Source organism: Fusarium pseudograminearum, chromosome 1, assembly GCF_000303195.2.
Source record: "Fusarium pseudograminearum CS3096 chromosome 1, whole genome shotgun sequence".
NCBI classification, from domain to species: Eukaryota; Fungi; Ascomycota; class Sordariomycetes; order Hypocreales; family Nectriaceae; genus Fusarium; species Fusarium pseudograminearum.
This window is the reverse complement of record NC_031951.1, coordinates 3224446-3242984: the sequence shown is the minus strand read 5'-3', so window position 1 is coordinate 3242984 and position 18539 is coordinate 3224446. Positions and strand designations below refer to the sequence as shown.

General features: G+C 50.2%; 8 protein-coding genes across 8 annotated transcripts; 3 read left to right on the top strand and 5 right to left on the bottom strand.

Moving 5' to 3' along the window:
* Positions 1–357: 357 nt before the first annotated feature.
* FPSE_08593 (uncharacterized protein) lies at positions 358–1466 on the bottom strand (the record flags this gene model as incomplete). Its single annotated transcript, XM_009261711.1, has 3 exons — positions 358–510; positions 577–912; positions 1353–1466. The coding sequence occupies 3 exons, from the start codon at positions 1464–1466 to the stop codon at positions 358–360; spliced, it is 603 nt and encodes a 200-aa protein (XP_009259986.1).
* Positions 1467–1935: 469 nt separating this feature from the next.
* FPSE_08594 (uncharacterized protein) lies at positions 1936–4305 on the top strand (the record flags this gene model as incomplete). The annotated part of the gene is made up of 1 exon (XM_009261712.1): positions 1936–4305. The coding sequence occupies one exon, from the start codon at positions 1936–1938 to the stop codon at positions 4303–4305; it is 2370 nt and encodes a 789-aa protein (XP_009259987.1).
* A 1178-nt stretch (positions 4306–5483) lies between these two features.
* On the bottom strand, positions 5484–6285 carry FPSE_08595 (uncharacterized protein; the record flags this gene model as incomplete). The annotated part of the gene is made up of 4 exons (XM_009261713.1): positions 5484–5576; positions 5668–5733; positions 5832–6076; positions 6138–6285. 4 exons carry the CDS (start codon positions 6283–6285, stop codon positions 5484–5486), a joined length of 552 nt encoding a protein of 183 aa, XP_009259988.1.
* A 1724-nt stretch (positions 6286–8009) lies between these two features.
* Positions 8010–8731, top strand: FPSE_08596 (uncharacterized protein; the record flags this gene model as incomplete). The annotated part of the gene is made up of 3 exons (XM_009261714.1): positions 8010–8207; positions 8260–8467; positions 8526–8731. 3 exons carry the CDS (start codon positions 8010–8012, stop codon positions 8729–8731), a joined length of 612 nt encoding a protein of 203 aa, XP_009259989.1.
* Positions 8732–9290: 559 nt separating this feature from the next.
* On the bottom strand, positions 9291–12311 carry FPSE_08597 (uncharacterized protein; the record flags this gene model as incomplete). Its single annotated transcript, XM_009261715.1, has 1 exon — positions 9291–12311. One exon carries the CDS (start codon positions 12309–12311, stop codon positions 9291–9293), a length of 3021 nt encoding a protein of 1006 aa, XP_009259990.1.
* A 1683-nt stretch (positions 12312–13994) lies between these two features.
* On the top strand, positions 13995–14968 carry FPSE_08598 (uncharacterized protein; the record flags this gene model as incomplete). The annotated part of the gene is made up of 2 exons (XM_009261716.1): positions 13995–14796; positions 14868–14968. The coding sequence occupies 2 exons, from the start codon at positions 13995–13997 to the stop codon at positions 14966–14968; spliced, it is 903 nt and encodes a 300-aa protein (XP_009259991.1).
* Positions 14969–15122: 154 nt separating this feature from the next.
* FPSE_08599 (uncharacterized protein) lies at positions 15123–16337 on the bottom strand (the record flags this gene model as incomplete). The annotated part of the gene is made up of 2 exons (XM_009261717.1): positions 15123–15989; positions 16068–16337. The coding sequence occupies 2 exons, from the start codon at positions 16335–16337 to the stop codon at positions 15123–15125; spliced, it is 1137 nt and encodes a 378-aa protein (XP_009259992.1).
* Positions 16338–16860: 523 nt separating this feature from the next.
* Positions 16861–18346, bottom strand: FPSE_08600 (uncharacterized protein; the record flags this gene model as incomplete). Its single annotated transcript, XM_009261718.1, has 4 exons — positions 16861–17419; positions 17621–18110; positions 18168–18237; positions 18296–18346. The coding sequence occupies 4 exons, from the start codon at positions 18344–18346 to the stop codon at positions 16861–16863; spliced, it is 1170 nt and encodes a 389-aa protein (XP_009259993.1).
* Between the last annotated feature and the right edge of the window lie 193 nt (positions 18347–18539).

Below are 18539 nucleotides of genomic sequence, written 5' to 3'. Positions count from 1 at the left end.
CAATTATTGAAACGGTTTTTTTTTTTAATGATTCGTAAAACAATGTCCATTTTTGACCAGTTCAGACCGGGAAAGACCATGATCGCTCACACCAGTTGTTTTTCTTTTCACCCAGGGAGATGGGACATCCGAGTGAAGTTCATCATCATCGGCCTCTCACCGGAAGCCTCTAGAATTTTGTATGCTCGTTTGTTTTTGACTGTAAAACCTGATTACAGACGCCAAAATGTGACCGATGCCCGTCGACTTTCAAATGCATGGCCAAAACCAGCCCATTTCGGAGACCCTTGCCGTTCTACAACCCTTTGTGTCGCAACCCCGGTACTCCCATCACCCCCGGCACACAAGATTGCACATTTACCAGGCCATCTCGTGGGGCTTGTCACCCTTCCTCAAGCTGAAAGAGCTGGAGAGGTAAGAGGCAAGCATGTCGACCTTCTTGATGTTGGCAATCAGAGCCTTGTCGATAGCCTTCTGGTCGGCGGCGCGGCTGCTGTTGACCTCCTTCTTCTGTAGTCGCAAGTCAGTAATCTGGTCCCTGTCCACACGTCTTGCACAAGGATTGTTATGTCGTACCTGGGGCTTCTCTCCCTGCTTGAAGAAAGCCTCCTCGCCAGCCTTCTCCTTGGCCTTCTCGGCGGTGAAGTACTTGGGCTGAGAGATCTCCTCAATCTTGCTCTCGTCGAGGCCGGAGATGTCGACCTTGTAAGAGGTGGCGATGACGTATCGGGAGTTGACTCGTCGCAGAGGGACACCGTTGATCTTGAAGGGGCCGGTGACCAAGAGGACGCCCTGGTCGAGGGACTTCAGGAGGATGACACGCTTGCCACGGAAGCGGCCAGCGAGGAGGATGAGGACAGTGCCGGGCTGGAGGGAAGAGCGAGGAGTCCAAGATCGGACAGCCTTGCGAACCTATGATTTTCCACTTGTTAGCGGACTGATGCTTGGGGTTATGCTGAACGATGCTGCAGGCAGTTGCTATATATGTGTTCTCTCTCTGGGTGTGTGGTCGTCAATCGATATTTGTCGCAGTTCTGTGTATACTGATTTGTGCGTTTCGTCTCGAAGCCTCTTGAAATTTTCGAAGGCTGTGGTCGTCCCATGATACTGCTTTCTTCTTGTGCGGTGATACTGCCGAGGCCACTGCTCTCTTCTTTTTACAGAAAAAGAGTGATAGTGCATCACTAGACATGCTGCCTTCCTCCTTGCGCTTTGGGCGTCGAAATGCCTGTCGTTCACGAACCGAAACTCGATATATCTCAATCCGCGTTCCATACATCCGACCGAACCGCGCTGTCCAGAACACTTGTGCAACGCCTGCAAACGCATCGCAATCATCACCAGAGACTCACCTTCTTGTTCTCGGCATCGTCGCCAGCGGGGTACCACTTCTTAGCCTTCTCCGAAGAGGCAGGGACCTCTCGGGTCGACTTTCCGAAGGTCTTGCTCGTGGGCTTCGCCGACATTGTGACTCTCCTGGCTGTTAGACTTGGGGTTAGGTGGTGAAGGAAAGGAAGACACTTGGTGTTGATGAGGTGCGCCCGAAATGTTAGATTTCTTGTGGAAGCCGCTAAGTTTGTGGGAAAGTGAGACCGACACACCAGCCCAATCAAAATTTGTGCTGATATCTCCACTCTTCGTTCCTGCCTTTTTCGCAAGCCCTAAGCCTAATATTACATAATCATAACAAAAAAGATTGGCCTCGATTCATATCTTATCAGCTGTTAGTCTCATGTTCCCGATTACGGACTGGGCCTGGATCTGGAAGCTACGAGAAAATGCTCCAGGCGTCATGAAGCGTGTAGCCCAGGCCTCGATCGTGTAGATAATTGGAGGTGTCCCGCCTGTTGATATAATCTTTGATTTTGCTTCTCTTTTCTCTCTTTCAATTGATCTCTTACAAGTTTATTGTCTTGCTATTCTCAAGTGCCCAGTATGCAGGCGCGAAGACAACTAATCACATCAACGCAGCGTATGGCTGCTAGTGTCCGGGCTCGATCAGCCCGGCCACTTACACGAGTACTCGCAACACAACCTTTAAGACCAACTCCCCTACGCTTGATACCAAGTCTTGCCGTCAGGACATATGCCAATGGCAGACCTCATCCCCCAGGCGGTACTCACCGCATGAATATGGGTGGTGAGGAGGAGAAGCCTGCTCTGGAACAATTTGGTATCGACCTTACTGCCCGGGCCAAGGATGGTAAGCTGGATCCTGTTATTGGAAGAGATGCCGAGATTCAGCGAACAATCCAAATTCTGTCACGACGTACCAAGAATAACCCAGTTCTCATCGGTAATGCGGGAACTGGAAAGACAGCAATTCTTGAGGGTCTCGCTCTTCGTATTGTTCGTGGCGACGTCCCCGAGAGTGTCAAGAACAAGAGGGTCATCAGTCTTGATCTTGGCTCCCTGATCGCCGGTGCCAAGTTCAGAGGAGACTTCGAAGAAAGACTGAAGAAGGTCTTGACAGAGGTCGAACAGGCTGAGGGAGAAGTTATTCTATTCATCGATGAACTGCACACCCTCCTTGGCCTCGGAAAGGCTGAAGGCTCCATCGATGCCTCGAATCTCTTGAAGCCTGCTTTGGCCCGTGGCGAACTTCAGTGCTGTGGTGCAACAACCCTTAACGAGTATCGTCAGATTGAAAAAGATGTTGCCCTGGCACGACGATTCCAACCTATCATTGTCAGCGAACCATCCGTGGAGGACACAATAAGTATTCTCAGAGGAATTAAAGACAAGTACGAAGTCCACCATGGTGTCCGCATTACAGACGGCGCATTGGTGGCTGCCGCAACTCTGTCTAACCGCTACATCACCGACCGATTCTTACCAGACAAAGCTATTGACCTCATGGACGAGGCAGCCAGTCATCTCAAACTGCAGCACGAGTCCAAGCCTGAAGACATCATGCGTCTTGACCACAAGATCATGACCATTCAGATTGAGCTTGAGAGTTTGAGGAAGGAGTCTGATGTGGCAAGCAAGGAGCGCCGAGAGAAGCTCGAAAATGACCTCAAGAAATTGAACGAGGAAATTTCTGGGCTCAACGCGCGCTGGGAGAAGGAGCGTGCTGAGATCGAGTCGGTCAAGAAGATCCAAGAGGATCTCGACAAGGCCAAGTTTGCACTTGAGCAGGCCCAGAGAGAAGGAAACTTTGGGCGTGCCTCTGAACTCAGATTTGGTGTGATTCCCGACCTTGAACAGAAGTTGCCCAAGGAGGGAGAGGCCCAAGAGTCAACCTCCAGCGAGACTCTTATCCATGATTCCGTCAGCCCAGACGACATCGCCAATGTCGTGTCCCGTATCACCGGCATCCCCGTGACAAAGCTCACCTCAGGCCACATCGAGAAGCTGGTCCACATGGAGGACTCACTTAGCCAGGCAGTCAAGGGACAAGATGAAGCCATCAAGGCTGTGTCAGATGCAGTTCGTCTCCAGCGAGCTGGTCTGAGCGGTGAGAACAAACCCTTGGCTTCCTTCTTCTTCCTAGGCCCTACCGGTGTGGGTAAAACAGAGCTTTGTAAGAAGCTTGCTGGGTTCTTGTTTTCAACAGAGTCTGCAGTCGTTCGCTTCGACATGTCCGAATTCCAGGAGAAGCACACAATCTCTCGACTCATTGGCGCGCCTTCTGGTTACGTTGGCTACGAAGACGCTGGCCAACTGACCGAGGCGGTTCGCCGCAAGCCTTACGCTGTCCTTCTCTTTGACGAGTTTGAGAAGGCACACCGTGATATCTCTGCCCTACTCCTCCAGGTTCTGGACGAGGGCTACCTCACAGATGCTCAAGGCCACAAGGTCGATTTCAAGAACACCATCATTGTTCTGACGTCCAACTTGGGTGCCGACATCCTTGTTGGTCAGAACCACCTTCATCCCTACAGCGAAACAGCTGACGGTGAGATCGACCCATCCGTCCGCAAGGCCGTCATGGATGTTGTCGCCTCAGCTTACCCACCCGAATTCCTCAACCGAATCGACTCCTTCATCGTCTTCAAGCGCCTTGCCCGCAGTGCTCTTCGCGACATCGTGGATATACGCCTCAAGGAACTCCAACAACGCCTCGACGACCGCCGCATCGTGCTCGATGTTCCCGGCGACGTTAGAGACTGGCTTGCGGAGCGTGGCTACGATCCCAAATTCGGTGCCCGTCCCTTGAACCGACTCATCACAAACGAGATCGGCAATGGCCTTGCAGACAAGATCATCAAGGGCCAGCTGAAGATGGGAGAGACGGCCGAGATCAAGGTTCGCGAGGACAAGGAAGGCTTGGACATTGCCATCAAGTCCAAGGAGGCCTAAACTGAAAGTTTCTCCGTTCGCATTTAATGAGTTTATGTGTTTCATGTCTAATTATTGTAAAATGTCTTGTATAAATAGCATCATACTGTATAACCATCCTAGCATAGAATGTCTCTAACCTTGATTTAATAAATACCCACTCAGCTTTCTAATTTTAACAATATTTGTGCTCATTCGTGTTCGAGCTTTTACATCAGACGATAATTGTACAACTAAGGGCTTTGCCAAAACTCTAAAGGGTAATTCTCACTTTGCAAGTAACCTCTTGATAAGGATAGTCAAGGGCGACAAGTAAATGGTGGACTTCTAGACTACTGTATTGAATGGTAGTACTTGTTACATTTATCACAGAGGTGGAACGTTTTTGATATGCAATCATACAAGTAACAGTGCAGCTGGTTGGTATGTTTGTCTACTTTACACATCGTGCTACATGTACAACCCTAGGTCGTACATCAGGGACGTAATAAGAAAGTTGACATTAACGAGCCATGCAACAACATACAAATGTCACCGATTCATCACAGGTTAGGCTACAAAATAGATATGAAGATGGAATAAAACAGTTAGAATCTCTACAACGACCCAATCTCATACTGGCCCCGAATTCATGCCTCGTTTCTACTCCTCGTTACTCGAGTTGATCATCATGGTCATGTTCCCCAAAGCAATATGGAAAGGAAATGGAAAAAAACAGCAAATGATAGATGTACCAGTGCGCCACGGTTTGCGAGAGTATTCGTATAAAATCTGCAAAGAATGCATTTTTTTCAAAGAACAAACACGATACCCGATTTGACGACTGTACAAATACCCCGGGGGTTCCCCATAAGACGCCTCCCATCATCACCCGACTTTTCCTCCAGGAAGAAAAAAAAGAAAGCACGTTCTGTGGTCCTCGGGAGGCGAGCTGGCGCTGGCAGATGGCAAACAAACGTTAACCGAGAGGCTCACAGTGAAGCACCATTGAGAGACGGAGGAAGCGTAGAAACAGGTTGCTTTAACAGAAAACGTGAATAGATGCGACTTTGGTTCAAGGATTCATTTTCGATTGGTTGACCGATAACTTTGCAAATTACAACCGAAACCTCGAGTCGACACAAAGAGCCATTTGAGAGTATGTGGCAGAGCAAGAGAAAAAGGCGGGTTTCTTTAAGAGATGCTTCTCGTCAATCTTTCTACTGGTGACCCGCCTTTCGGAGGGTGTTGGCGAGCCACTCGAGACCCTCATAGAGACCGTCACCTGAGGTAGCACAAGTGGACTGGATGTACTGTTGGGAGAAAAGGTGCAAGATTAGCATGTGATCAGACGAAGGGATATGTCGATTTCTGGAACTCAGAGATTAATGGTTCGTTACTTACCCAGGCGCGTTGTCGCAGGCTGTGGAGGCCAAGCTTGTCTGTGATCTCGGCGGCGTTCATGGCGTTCTAGTTGAGGAATAATGTTAGCATCATGGTGATGCACTTAAATGACATATTGAGGGGAATGCTGTTAGGCGAAATGTGAAGGCGGGGTCGTGACGTACGGGAAGATCCTGCTTGTTGGCGAAGACAAGGAGAATAGCATCGCGGAGCTCATCCTCGTTGAGCATGCGCTGGAGCTCCTCACGGGCCTCAACAATACGGTCGCGATCGTTGGAGTCGACGACGAAGATGATACCCTGAGTGTTCTGGAAATAGTGCCTCCACAGAGGACGGATCTTGTCCTGACCACCAACATCCCACACGGTGAATTGAATGTTCTTGTACTCGACGGTCTCGACGTTGAAGCCTGGTTGAGGAAGAAAGGTTAGCAACATTCGCTGTTTTGAAGGATCCAGGGCGTATCATACCGATGGTGGGAATGGTGGTGACGATCTCACCAAGCTTGAGCTTGTAGAGAATGGTGGTTTTACCGGCGGCATCAAGACCAACCATCAGAATTCGCATCTCCTTCTTCCCCCACAGTCGGTCGAAAAGCTTCGAAAAGGCGAGACCCATGTTTGCGGTTTACGGCGTCGAGGCCTGTGTTTCTAGGGATAGAGTAAAGGGTTCTAGAAGCGAAGGCGCAAGGTCAGCGATGCTGGGGGATAAATGTTGAAAGAAGAAGACGTGGCGAGGGACTTTGAAGCGTGCGAGGGGTAAAAGTAAAAATAAAGGAGACAGGTTTGAGTTGAGTTAAAGAGGGAAGAGACAAAAGTCTAAGACAGAATGCAGGAGACGTCTAGCTAAGGGAGGAACAGAACAGGAGGCTGAATGTCTGGTGATGGCGGGCTTTATGGCAGTGTCGCGAAAGGACACATAAGTTGATGAGCAAGGCAGCGATCAAGAGCTCATCTACCAACGCCTCCCCACCGTCACCATCATCCAAGTCCTTGGGGCTCTGAGCTTTTTAAGCGTTCTCGTTCCAGGCTGCCGCCAAATCCATTGAGATAAGCTGTGCTATGCTGTACGTCGACATGGTGGTTTGGGCCGTCACGAGGCGGATCAACGGGGTAATAGCACGGCGGCGAATCTGGATCATCGGGCGGCGGCAGCGTGAGACGGACGGGAGCTCTTTGAAGCCATCGAGACGAGCATCGGGAATAGACAGACAACAGGAAGCGGAATCTGAAGATACTCGAGCAATAGACAGAAAGACGCTGAACTTACTGGATCGTGGGGCGGTCCTTGGAGTGGTGGTGCAGAAAAAACGACGAGCGACGATGGATGGATGGATAATATGGATGGATTGGATTGGGGGTGGGCTCTGTCGGGTGGTGACTTGTCGGTGTGAGAATGGATCACTTTAGGGAGAGAGGGGTGAGAGACAATGTCCTATTTTTTCCTGGCCTCGGGCTGGGGGGCTGAGGCTGGTGAGCGTGCAGCAGTGTTACTGGACTGTTTACTGGTTACTTGCAGGGGAACACTGGAGCCAGGGCCTGTTTCGATTGTGCTTCAGGGGATCGTTACAACAGACAGGGAGTGCTGAGGGGCAGACAACGCAATCGCACCGCCACATGGTCAGTGACCTCTTTGATCTCGGGTACTTTATTCACTTTAATGTGGGAACTTGATAAGAGCGGTTCTGAATCAAGACGCTTATTGAATACGATTTTAGGCAAGCCTGTTGTTGGCAGTATTCTTGAAAGGACAGATGGTTCAAAGCCCACTGGAGCATGCTAAGTAGCGAGCAGCAGTCAAATTTCACCATGAATTCCATTTGTGATTACCAGACAACAGAAATCAGAGAGCCGCGCAATCAGGTCCCGCCGTCTCATCCCTTTTTGAGGTACATATGAGGTATTCGCGAGGACAGATAAACGACAATCCAAGGTACCTTAATCCCTAGCATGCCCTGGTTCAAGCCACAGTGACCCACCGTTGCCCACTTTCCCCCTTTTGGGTCTGGAGTTGCGGGATTGGCTTGTGAATTTTGGCAAGAATAGAAGCTGCAAGCTGGCAGGAACTCGACTTGACTGATCTCTTGAGCTCGGCAAAACCGTGGTTGCCCAGACGGGACGAGAGAGACGCAACGACAGGCCCCCTGCTCCTCCAATAAGCTGTGGAAAGGTGTCAATTCGTCGCGATTCGAATCCGTCTCCATACCTTGCTTGACTTTAGTGGACAGTATAGCTCCTACAGGGACATGATAACACTGTAGGATCGCGAAACGACCACGACGTTCATTTTTTGAAGCTATAGCGATCAATCGATACCCGACCTCGACTCCCGTCTCCTCCATAATGTACTTCATCTCTGCGGCCAAGGCCCTCGTGGCCGCCGCTGTCTTCTCAGCCGTCACTGCTCACAACATCGTCCTGCCCGCCCACGGTCGAGAATGCTTCCACGAGTCCCTCCACAAGGATGACACCATGACCGTTACCTTCCAGGTTGGCGATCGTGAATTCGGTAGCGCAGGCAACCTCGATATCGACTTCTGGGTATGTGTCCTGAAAAGAATCAGGGTGGTGGTCGGGATGCTAACTTGGACAGATCACCAACCCCACTGGACAATACGAGACAAACGAGAAGAGTATCTCCAACGGTGACTACTCATTCACAGCCAAGCACGACGGCAAATACCTTTACTGCTTCGGTAACGAGGCTTGGGGCGCCAACACCAAGGAGGTCTCCTTCAACGTCCACGGAATTGTCTACGTGAGCGAGCATGAGATGCCCTCCGACCCCCTCGACCGTGAAGGTAAATGCTCTTCTGTCTCGTGAAGTTATTCAATAAGCTTACAAAGGTCTTCCTATAGTCCGCAAACTGTCCGATCTCCTTGCCCAAGTCAAGGACGAGCAAGAGTATATCGTTATGCGTGAGCGCACCCACCGAAACACCGCCGAGAGCACAAACAGCCGAGTCAAGTGGTGGAACATGTTCGTTATTGGTGTCGTCATTGGCGAGTCTCTCTTCCAGGTCTGGTGGCTGCGACGCTTCTTCGAGGTCAAGCGTGTGGTCTAAGGGGCTGCTCAAGGTTATGCGATAATATGAGAAAAGGGGCAGTATGGAGAATTGCCCGGGAAATGCTGTTTGTTTGTTTACACGTCGCAATTGCGAACAACACATCGGCGCAAAACTAGGAGCTTCGGGATGCATGAAACAATCACACAAAAGAGCAGTCGGAAATCTGCGCCAATGTCACAGCAGAAAATCTGTGTAAACCATTTTACGTTGTTGAGCCAAATATCACTACGATTTGGACGAGATCTACCGTCTAAGATCAGGTTATGAGGCTGGGGAGAGCAGTTTCCCACGCAGGTTGCAAACATTCACTTGTAGATATATGTTCATGAGAAAGCATGTTCATTATTCAACTTCATCCAGTCTAAATCCAGGTACCCAAAGGATAGCCGTATATACTACAGTGCCTAGCAGCTTGAAAGGTCATTATCATCCCGTTGACATATTTCGTCGTATACATGACAGGACGTAAACCCATTATAAAACATCCAGAAAGCAAAACCTAAAAACGCCGTACATGACTCTTGGAGTCCTCTATGCAAAAAAGGGAAAGGGTAGGTTAGGCTCCAGGATCAGACTGGGGGGCTTTGCCCTCCTCAGCTTCAGCTTTAGGAGCTTCAACAGGCAACTCCACATCCTTGACAGGATGTAGTAGCATAGGGGGCAGACACATTCTGCCCTCACCACCGCGCATGTTGCCGACTCCCTTGCCCTTCTTGCTCTGATCTTCAGTGCCCTCAAACTCCTCACCACCATCGTTGTTGACCCGAAGACCCAACCAGCGACGGTACATGTTTGGCGCAAAGCCTGAATTGTAGAACCACGAGAGACCGTGCATGTTGTGCTCACGATCGCCAAAGATACTGGTGCGAGAGCCGCCGCTTGTGCCATCACGGCCGTTGTTGAAGACTTGAGCCATGTAAGCTGGAGGCCAGGTTCGGTCAACATAGACGGGATGGGGGACTGAGACAGCCTTGTAGCCGTGCTGCAGAGCAACAGTAGCAGGCCACATCTCAGGGAAGGCGAATTGCTTCTTGAAGGCAGTCATCTTGTGCATGGTTGTCAAAAGTCGGCGGGACATGCGCGAAGTGGTGATGATGTTGGCGCGACGAGGAGGAAGCCCCTCTGATCGGTTGAAGCCTGTGATATCATCCTTGAGACCCCAGGTTGTACCGTCAGGGTTGAACATGGGGTTGAGCGCAATGTAATCAGCTTCCTCGCCAACGCCCCACTGGTAGTGATCCTTCTCATAAGAGGTGGGAGCAACGGGATCATTGCCAGGCTCAAACCAGTCGTCATCATCCTTGGGGCGAAGAGGTCCCCAGACAGTACGGTGGCCCTTGGTGTCTTGGTCAGGAGTCTTGCCGTCGAGACCATGAACGCCCTTCCACACGTTGTCAGCACCAACGACACCCATCTGGCTCTGAACACGAGACATCTGCGAGAAATCCTCCCAGGTGCCATGGATGCTGGGGAAGTAGAAGCGGGAGTTGCGCTCCCAGAGACCCTTGCGGGGCTGAGCCTTGGACCAGCCCTCGACCTTGCTGAAAAGATCGTAGTAGTGACCAGTATAACGCACATCCATCTCCCACTGCCAGAAGTAGTCGTACTCGGGGTGCTTGTGGGCAAAGTACTGCATGGCCATAGAAAGACCGCGGTACACTCCATGAACGGGCAGGTCAGGGCCACGAGAGAAGTGATCGTAGATGCCTTGGTAGAGAGCGAGCATCTGAGTCTCTGACCACAGGGTCACAAGACCTCGGAACTCTTCAGGAATTGACTCTTCGATACGTTCCTGGTAGATTCTTTCGTCTGCCCAAACAGGATGGGCGGCTTCATTCTTCACTTGAACCAACAGATGGATGTCATAACGTCCGCCAGAAGTGATGGCAAGCTCAGTAATGAGAGATCGAAGGTGGGCAATGTCATCCTCGCGCCAGTTGTACTCGTCCCAGCAGCGCACAACGACAGCTGTTCGTGACAATCCGGCTCCGGATGCCTTGGGTGACTCAACCTTGGGGACTTCCGGCACATCATTCTCTGACTCCTCGTCGTCATCGACCTTGGACTTCTCAGGTTGAGACTTCTGAGTAATGGTTTCTTTGGGCTTTGGGGTTTCAGACTTGGAGACCTCAGCAACCTTGGTCGCCGCAGCCTTTGAAGTGTTAACCTTAGATTCGACTGTCTTTGACTCGTCAACCTTGGAAACATTGGACTTGATCTCTTCGGAGCTTGTCGTCTGCTTGGCCTGGGCTGCCTCGGTCTTGGTAGTTTCGACCTTAGAGGTAGGAGTCTCCTTTACAGTATTGGGCTTCTCGTCTTCGACACCACGACGCATGAGGGTAGAGCTAGGCAGAGCCTTTGGCTTGGGCTCATGAGCAAAGAATCCATGAGGAGTTTGAATCTTCTCGGGCACCTCTTTGAAGCGAGCCTGGTTGGTCTTGAAGCAGCGTCGCTGAACATCAGCCCAGTCGATATGTCGATAATCAACACGGGGTGTGTTCTCCCAAACAGCATCTGAGCCCTCCTTCAGGCCATGCTCACCAACGCTGAGGCCTCCATTGCGTGAAGAGTAACCAAATCCGTAGGGGCCATAGCGGCCGTAGCGATCGAAACAAATGTCCTCCGGTAGGTCCAAAACCTCGTAAGATCCAACAGCGTGCTCGGGGAATCCTTGCGGGCGGCCATTGTAGTATCGCAGCTGTGGGACTCGGACCTTACCGTCAACATCCAGGAAACATTCTTGCATGTCTGTCTCCTTGGTCTTGTTGGCATAACCACTCCAGTCGTTGCTCTTGGGGAGCTTTGCCTTGGTGGCTTTGGGGTCGTCTTTCGGCTTGTCCTCCTTTTTATCCGCAGAGTCGTCCTTGGGCTTGGATTCATCTCTGGTCTCCTTCTTGGGAGCCTTGGTGCCTTGAACCTCAGCTTCAATCTCTTCGGTAGCGGCCTTGTCGGTCTCGTCGCTGTCCTTGTCCTTATCCTTGTCACTGTTCTTGCCGCTCTTGATCTCGTTTTGCTTGTTCCAGTCGTTGCCTTCACCCAGCATCTCAGGTTCGTTCTTGACATGAGGCCACTCGGGCTTAAGCTCGTTGAAGTTAACCAGAGTCTTAAGTCCGCCATAGTATCTCTCGAGGAAAGGAAACTTTTCCCAAGCAGGTGGTGGCGGTGGTGGTCTGTTGTCGACCTTGCCGTTGGCAACCTTCCAGTTTTCGACCTGGCTCGCGCGAACCAGACTCAGGACCATAATAATGATGAGGGATATCACTGTGCAAAACAAGTAGCGGGTGACCTTGTTTGGCACTCTGTAGGGATACACTTTGGCAATTCTTCTTCTGAGGGGGAGGGGCTTCTTCTGGTGACTGGGGAGCATTAAGAGTCCGCTGTTTGTAGATCCCGACGTATGTCTTGAAGAGCCCGCCGAAGAGCTCTCGGGTGAGTATGGCTCATCTTCATAGTCGCTGTCCTCATCGGAGGAGTAGTCGTCGTCTGAAAATCGTTCTTTGTTTGGGGAGTTGACTTTTTGGTATAGTGGGAGCTTTGGCTCGCGTGGTCGCAGAGGGTTCTTTAGTAGGCCCCCCATGATGGGATATAATTTTGTGTCTGGGAAGGTAATGTTAGCAGGCATGAGAGGAATTCCATGGAAGTCTCGGAACTGACCCTTTCGCTCTGACGGCAGGGTTATCTATTTGTGATATGTCCTCCTAATTGCTGAAAAGGAATTGATAACGCTTAACGAAAGGAAACAATTAAACTGAATTGAATATCAGACTGCTGTAAAAAAAGTTGTCATGAGGAGCAGAAAGTGTTGAAGGATGTTGCCTTGCAGCTGTTTAGACCGCTCTTAGTTGGCGGTTGACCCATGATTCGAGCTTCGTCATTCGTTGGTTTGTTTTGTTACGGATCCGGTTGTTGCTGAGCAACCTCGAGCTTAGGCTTAGATACGAACACAAACATCAGCTATCGATGTGGCATTACGGCCTTAATTTGGAGTAACCAATGAATGGCTGCTGAGAGAGCAATTCGGTATTTTGTATTGAACGTGGGCCCTTTGGTTTCAATTCGTTCTCTCTTGGTTGACTTTACTGGGTTGTGTCGTGGTCAACTTTATTAGCGAGCGAGCTGTCGAGTTTGCATCTGCCAGCGAGTCAGTTCAAGCAATTTGCCTTTGTCGAACGATAGACCAAGAAATTATTGGAAGGATCCGAAAAAACAGGGAATTCACGATAATCTACGGCGTTCTTTTACTGAGGATTCATACGAATAAGTATGAATCCAGGTATGCCGCTGTTTAGATAGCGCCTAGATATTCTGCTGACCACCATCTTATCGCCTCGTCTAGGGTAGTCTTTGGCAAACCTAACTTACACGATTGTGCTACTCCAAACCGGATCGCTGGGTGGAAGATCCGAGTGAAACTAGGTAACTATGTCATGGCTGAGCAGCGCATTAGATCCTCAAGGAGGAAGGTTTACAAAAAGGTAAGACGGCACTGAAGTAAGACTGTTGATCGGATTCCCAAGCTTTCAATTGAACGTCATGCCCCGCAGGCGGCTGCAGCATATCAATTCGCTAGCTTTCAATGTCTCAGCCATACAGAGCCCTGTTTTTTCAAGGTTTGTTTCGTGCCTCGTGACTTTGTGATATTGTATTTTTGTCATTCTTCTTGGACAGGATAACCATTCAATGTATAGTGCCTCGATGTGATATATCTAAAATAATACTCACTAACACTTAGACGTATGCTGTCTTCGCATTGAACGTCATAAACGGGTGTAACTCGCCGAGCAGAACTCCAACCAAGAGACGAGGCAACTGTGCAATAAAGTACCCATTGCATATGGGCTTAAATTGGTTGGTCCATGGCTTCTCGACTATTCCCTAGCTTATGCTCCTGGAGGGACATCATATGACGATCCCCTCCCGTTGTTCCTTTCACCGTCTCTAGTTCTTGGTTTGCCCTCTTCCCTCCCCAGTTTGTAAGATTCTACTGTAGTGTGCTCCGCATATGATACGAGGATCAGCTGAACCTGGCTTATCTTACCCCAGGTTACGTTGCAAGGTCGATCATTGTCAATGCTTGTATAAAGTTGACAGGACCTCCTCTGCCTCTCTCATCAATATCGCACCACACTTACACGGCCTCCCCAAGCTCCCCCACATACCCTACCAACCACACACACTACAGGTGACATTGTGGTTGCAAATTCACCTTGACGTTCAGCACATATTGTATCCAAGCACTGTATAATCCATTATCCTGAAAATGTCATCTGTTGCAATCACTTCCACAGAGACGTTGGCTTCTCCTCCTCCACATCTTCAGGGTGAAGCAGAGCTCGAGTCACTCAAGCTTTCACATGCTCTCCGCCAACAACCCATCTCCGTGACTCTTGATGGAAAAAACATATTCTTGTCTTCCATCGCCCTTGTCCTACTTATTCACTTTCTTGATGCATATCATGCCCAGGCTCTCGTGGCTCTCGTCCCCGTTGTCCTACTAATTCACAACGATTACGTGAACTTCCTCAACTTGGGCCCCGGCGGTACACCTTCAACCTTTGCCGGCTACCTCCGTATATCCTGGTTTCGCATTTGGGCCCTAAGAAACCCATACGATGCGCCAGAACCTGATCCTCTGCGCCTCCCAACGTCAGGTGTCCTCCGTCGCCAACGACTCCCATACCGCGCAGGTCCACGCCCTACCGTTGCTGGAATCGCTCCTCAACGACAACTCGACCAACATGGATCTTACGAATGCTACCGATCTGTCCGCTGGTCCATGGCAAAACTGGCAAACCGTAACCCAAAGAAGTTCGGCACTGAGAGGTCGTGCGTTGAGAAGCATGGTTTAGCATTGTTCGCCAGACATCCTGTACAGACAAGTTGTCAGGGTGAGATATGCCACATCCATGACTCAGATCACTCCATGCACATGTGTCTGCACCCTGACGATATCAAAGAGGTGTTGGAAAAAGGGTGGGGCCAAAGACATCCACTGGCTTGGACAGGCCGATTTATCAAGAGCCCAGTCTCTCCTGACTTTGTCATGGTTTACGCCCCACGAGGTGAGATTTGCTTTCAGGCAATCGAGATATACCCAAGAAAGTAAAGAAATGACTAACAATAATGAAACTAGATGACGAAGAGTTACAGGTGATCTGCAACATTATTGAGGCTGCTATATGGTATACAGTCGCCGAAGAACTTGAAATGGGCATCAGTCCCAAATCTACGTAAACGTAAATCGAGTTGGGTGTACGAAACAGAACCTGGAAATAACTGTGTTGAGCTCTGAAAGTATTGCGCAGGGCGTGTCTAAACTTGAGTTATGGGTATCTTACATTCTAATCGAGACTTATCTTCCAAACGTGTATTGCGGAACTCAACGCTTCTAATCCGAGTCCTCATGGTTCTCCTCATCCTTTGATTTGTTGAACTTTTCCTTTCCTGTTGCCAGGAAAGCCTCCACCGTTCGACCATCAAATCTTCTCCCGTGCATAAGATTGATGCATGCGTGGGCCGATACTGTGTCTTTGAACTTGACCGAGACAATGCCTTCAGGCTCTTGATCAAACAGCACAACGTTGGTCACTGTTCCCAGCTTGGCGCATTCTTCTCGGATATCTTCCTTGATCTCCAACAGAGCAGCAGGGTCCTCCTCGAGCTCTTCCAGCGTAAACATGTGCCGAAGAATCACAAGCTTGTCCCACTTGGTTGCTGCCTCCGGCTGTCCCGGGTACGGCAGATCATCATCCCAGTCAGCCAGCTTTGCATCCAGCTTCTGGGTTTTCTTAATAATCTTTTGCCTGTCGCGGTTGTTCTGTGGCTTGCGCTCAGCTGCGCCGTTACTCTTCTCTCCACCAGCACCAGCGCCAGGTTCTTGGTCGTATTTGACCTTTTTGTAGCTCGAATCGGCAGCTTGTACTTTTATTCGACCCTCGTGCGTGCCGCTCGCAGTAAATCTGAAATCTGTATCGTCAAGAAGCATGATGGCCATCTCGACGCTTTGGGGCTTGAAGAAGACAATCAGAGCATCGCCCTTGAAGTTGCCGTCAGCATCATTGTAAAGCTTGATTCGCGGCGCACCGCTATCAATTTCCTCCGCAATAACACCGCCCTTTCGTGAGAAGAGATCGTGTACTTCCTCGACAGTTGTATCGGGAGGTAAACCGGTGACATACACAGCTGTGTTTTGTTTGGGTTGCGGAGGTGCTTTTTGCTTCTTGTTTGGCCGTGATGGTTTGGATGGTTCGGGAGTCTACTCAGAGGGTTAGGTTGTGGTTCATCGATCTGCGCGCAGCAAGACTGCCAGGACGAAGTGGTGATGGGAACATACCTCAGAATCCTGACCCGACCCATTTTTGCGCTTCCTTGACCCGTCCTCTGCAGCTTCGTTTGATGCAAACTCAGCGAAATCATCATACGCATCAGTTACTGGCGGTTCCAATGGCTCTTCATCTGCAAGAATCCATCGCTTAGAATCGGCGTCGAATTCGTACTCGTTGCCATCGTCATGAACCGCGATGAACTTCTTGTCGAGCTTGGAAAACGATATACGATCATCGCTGTCGAACTCGCGAGGGTCTATAGGGAACGGCAGGTCCATCGCGACGAATTTGAGATGATTGAGGAAGCAAAAGACAAAGTGTATTGGTAATGCGACTGAAAAATCAAGATCGAGGTACAAATTTTGGGTATTAATGAGCTAAGTTAGGATAGCTGAGAATACCCTGAGGCGCGCGCCGCTGTACGTCAGTATGCTTCTTCAACTGGGTCTTGACTCGACGTAGGTACTATAGTGGCGCCTGGGCAACAAGTCAAAGCCCCACCGAATCAATTATCTATGTTGTCGAGCCTTTCCTAGGTATTCACAGCACGATTTATCTGAAATATTGTCGAAGCGCTCGTGTTTTATTTATTTATTTGGAATTTCAGTAAAAACACGTCTTATCAATGGATGAGTCTATTCATGTTTTTCTAGAATCTCTGGGAGGGAAATGAGCCCCAGTCTTCAACCGTATAACGCCAACGATTGTATAAGGATCGACCTTTATCAGAGTAACGTGAGAAAACGCCGTTGTAGATGCTTCGAGAACAAAGGTGCTACCAGTTAGGTAGGCTCATCTAATTCATTTCTTCTCCTCCTCGACAGTCTTCTTCACTCCATTCACGAATGCCTCGACAGCCTGACCGCCACCCAAGGGCATGCCACTACCCCGTAGATATCCGCCATCCTGCACCTTGACACCAAGAGCATCGGCAATGCTAGGCAAGCCACCATCACGAATAGCCATGGTGAGGCTTGCCAGAGCCTGGTTGAACTGAGGGCTTCGCAACACCTTCTTCAACAGCGTTCGCTTGTCGTCGAGTGAGAGAGATGCCTTGGAAGCTTCCACAGTGGCAGCTGGTGGGTCTGATTTGCCATCAACAGCACTGGCAGAGCCACTTGCAAGAACGACGACAGCAGGCGGTAGGAAGCTGATTAACGTATCGGCAAACTCCTCCGGGGCTGAATCGATCATTGGTACCGTAATAGAGGTCGGAAGCAGATGGTTAAGGTAAGGGTACGCTTTATCGGCACTTTGTTGCTGTTGCTGCCCGCCAGAGATGCCTGACTGACCTCGAAGGGAGTCAAGGAAGCTCCTCACAGCAGCAGAGGCATCGGTGCCAGGGGCTGAGGAAGAGACCCTGGAACAACGTCAGCGCTGTCACATTTCAAAGTTGATGCCATAGACGGAGCGCCATGACACTAGTTCCCTATTCTCCTCTCGCAGCGAAGAAAACTAGCTTTATACAGTTTAAACTGCGGTCCCAGATCTAGGTCTAAACTCCAATTCCATCATATGCACGCATGCCGTTCTGTTCAACCACGCAAAGGGATTCACCTACGCTCTAGCACCATCAGCTCCACCCTCTCGCGAGCCCTCGCCCTCCTCGCGGACATCTCCTCCTGTAGCATCAGGTCCCGCGCCTCCGCTGCCTCGTTGCTCTCGAGGACGCTGGTTGTCGGCATCCTCCATGGCCTCGTCCTCATCGTCGTCTTGGTCATCGTTGCGGACGGTGGCCATTTCCTCAGCCACCTCGACTTCCTCGCCCTGTAGCAATCGATTAACGATATCGCCGATCTTGCGATCACGAGGACTGTAGTAGGCTGCGTCTCCGTTCTCACTCTGTGGCTTTGACTGTAGCCAGAAGATGTATCGTTGGGATGACGAAGAGAACTTGAGGACGAAAATGCGACCATCAGTCTTGGAGGTGGGCTCGGAAGATGTTGTAGATTCGTAGGCAGTGAAGCTGCCATCGGTGGGAACCATGATCAGGTCCAGCTCGGGGTTGTCGAGTGGCTCACTGCGCTTGCGCCAGCAGAAATGGACAAGATCTGAATTCACCGTCAGTCACAGTATCAATGACACCAAAAACAAAGTTGAGGACCTACCATCTTCGGAGTATAGATAGATGTAACCAGGCTCAGATTGCGGCTTCACCTTGTAAGGCTTAGAGGAGGTCTGGAGAGTCGAGTTAGTGGATGCTACTAGGATCTCGAGCGCGGATGAGCTGTCGTACATCAACCTCGCACTGGCCGGCCTTGAATGTGATGATTGGTAAGATTGGCATGTTGGGGATTTCTTGATTGCCAATGATGGAAAGAATTGTGGTCGATTATGTCGAAGGTATCTGTAGAAGTGTTAAAAAAGTAACTTTGGTTGACAAGGCTGCAGAAGCTCTTACGTCGTCAAGCTGTGGTATGTAGTCTGGTAGTTACCTAACAGAGCTCTAGACCCACCTGCACCTTAGCCCATGACGCTTG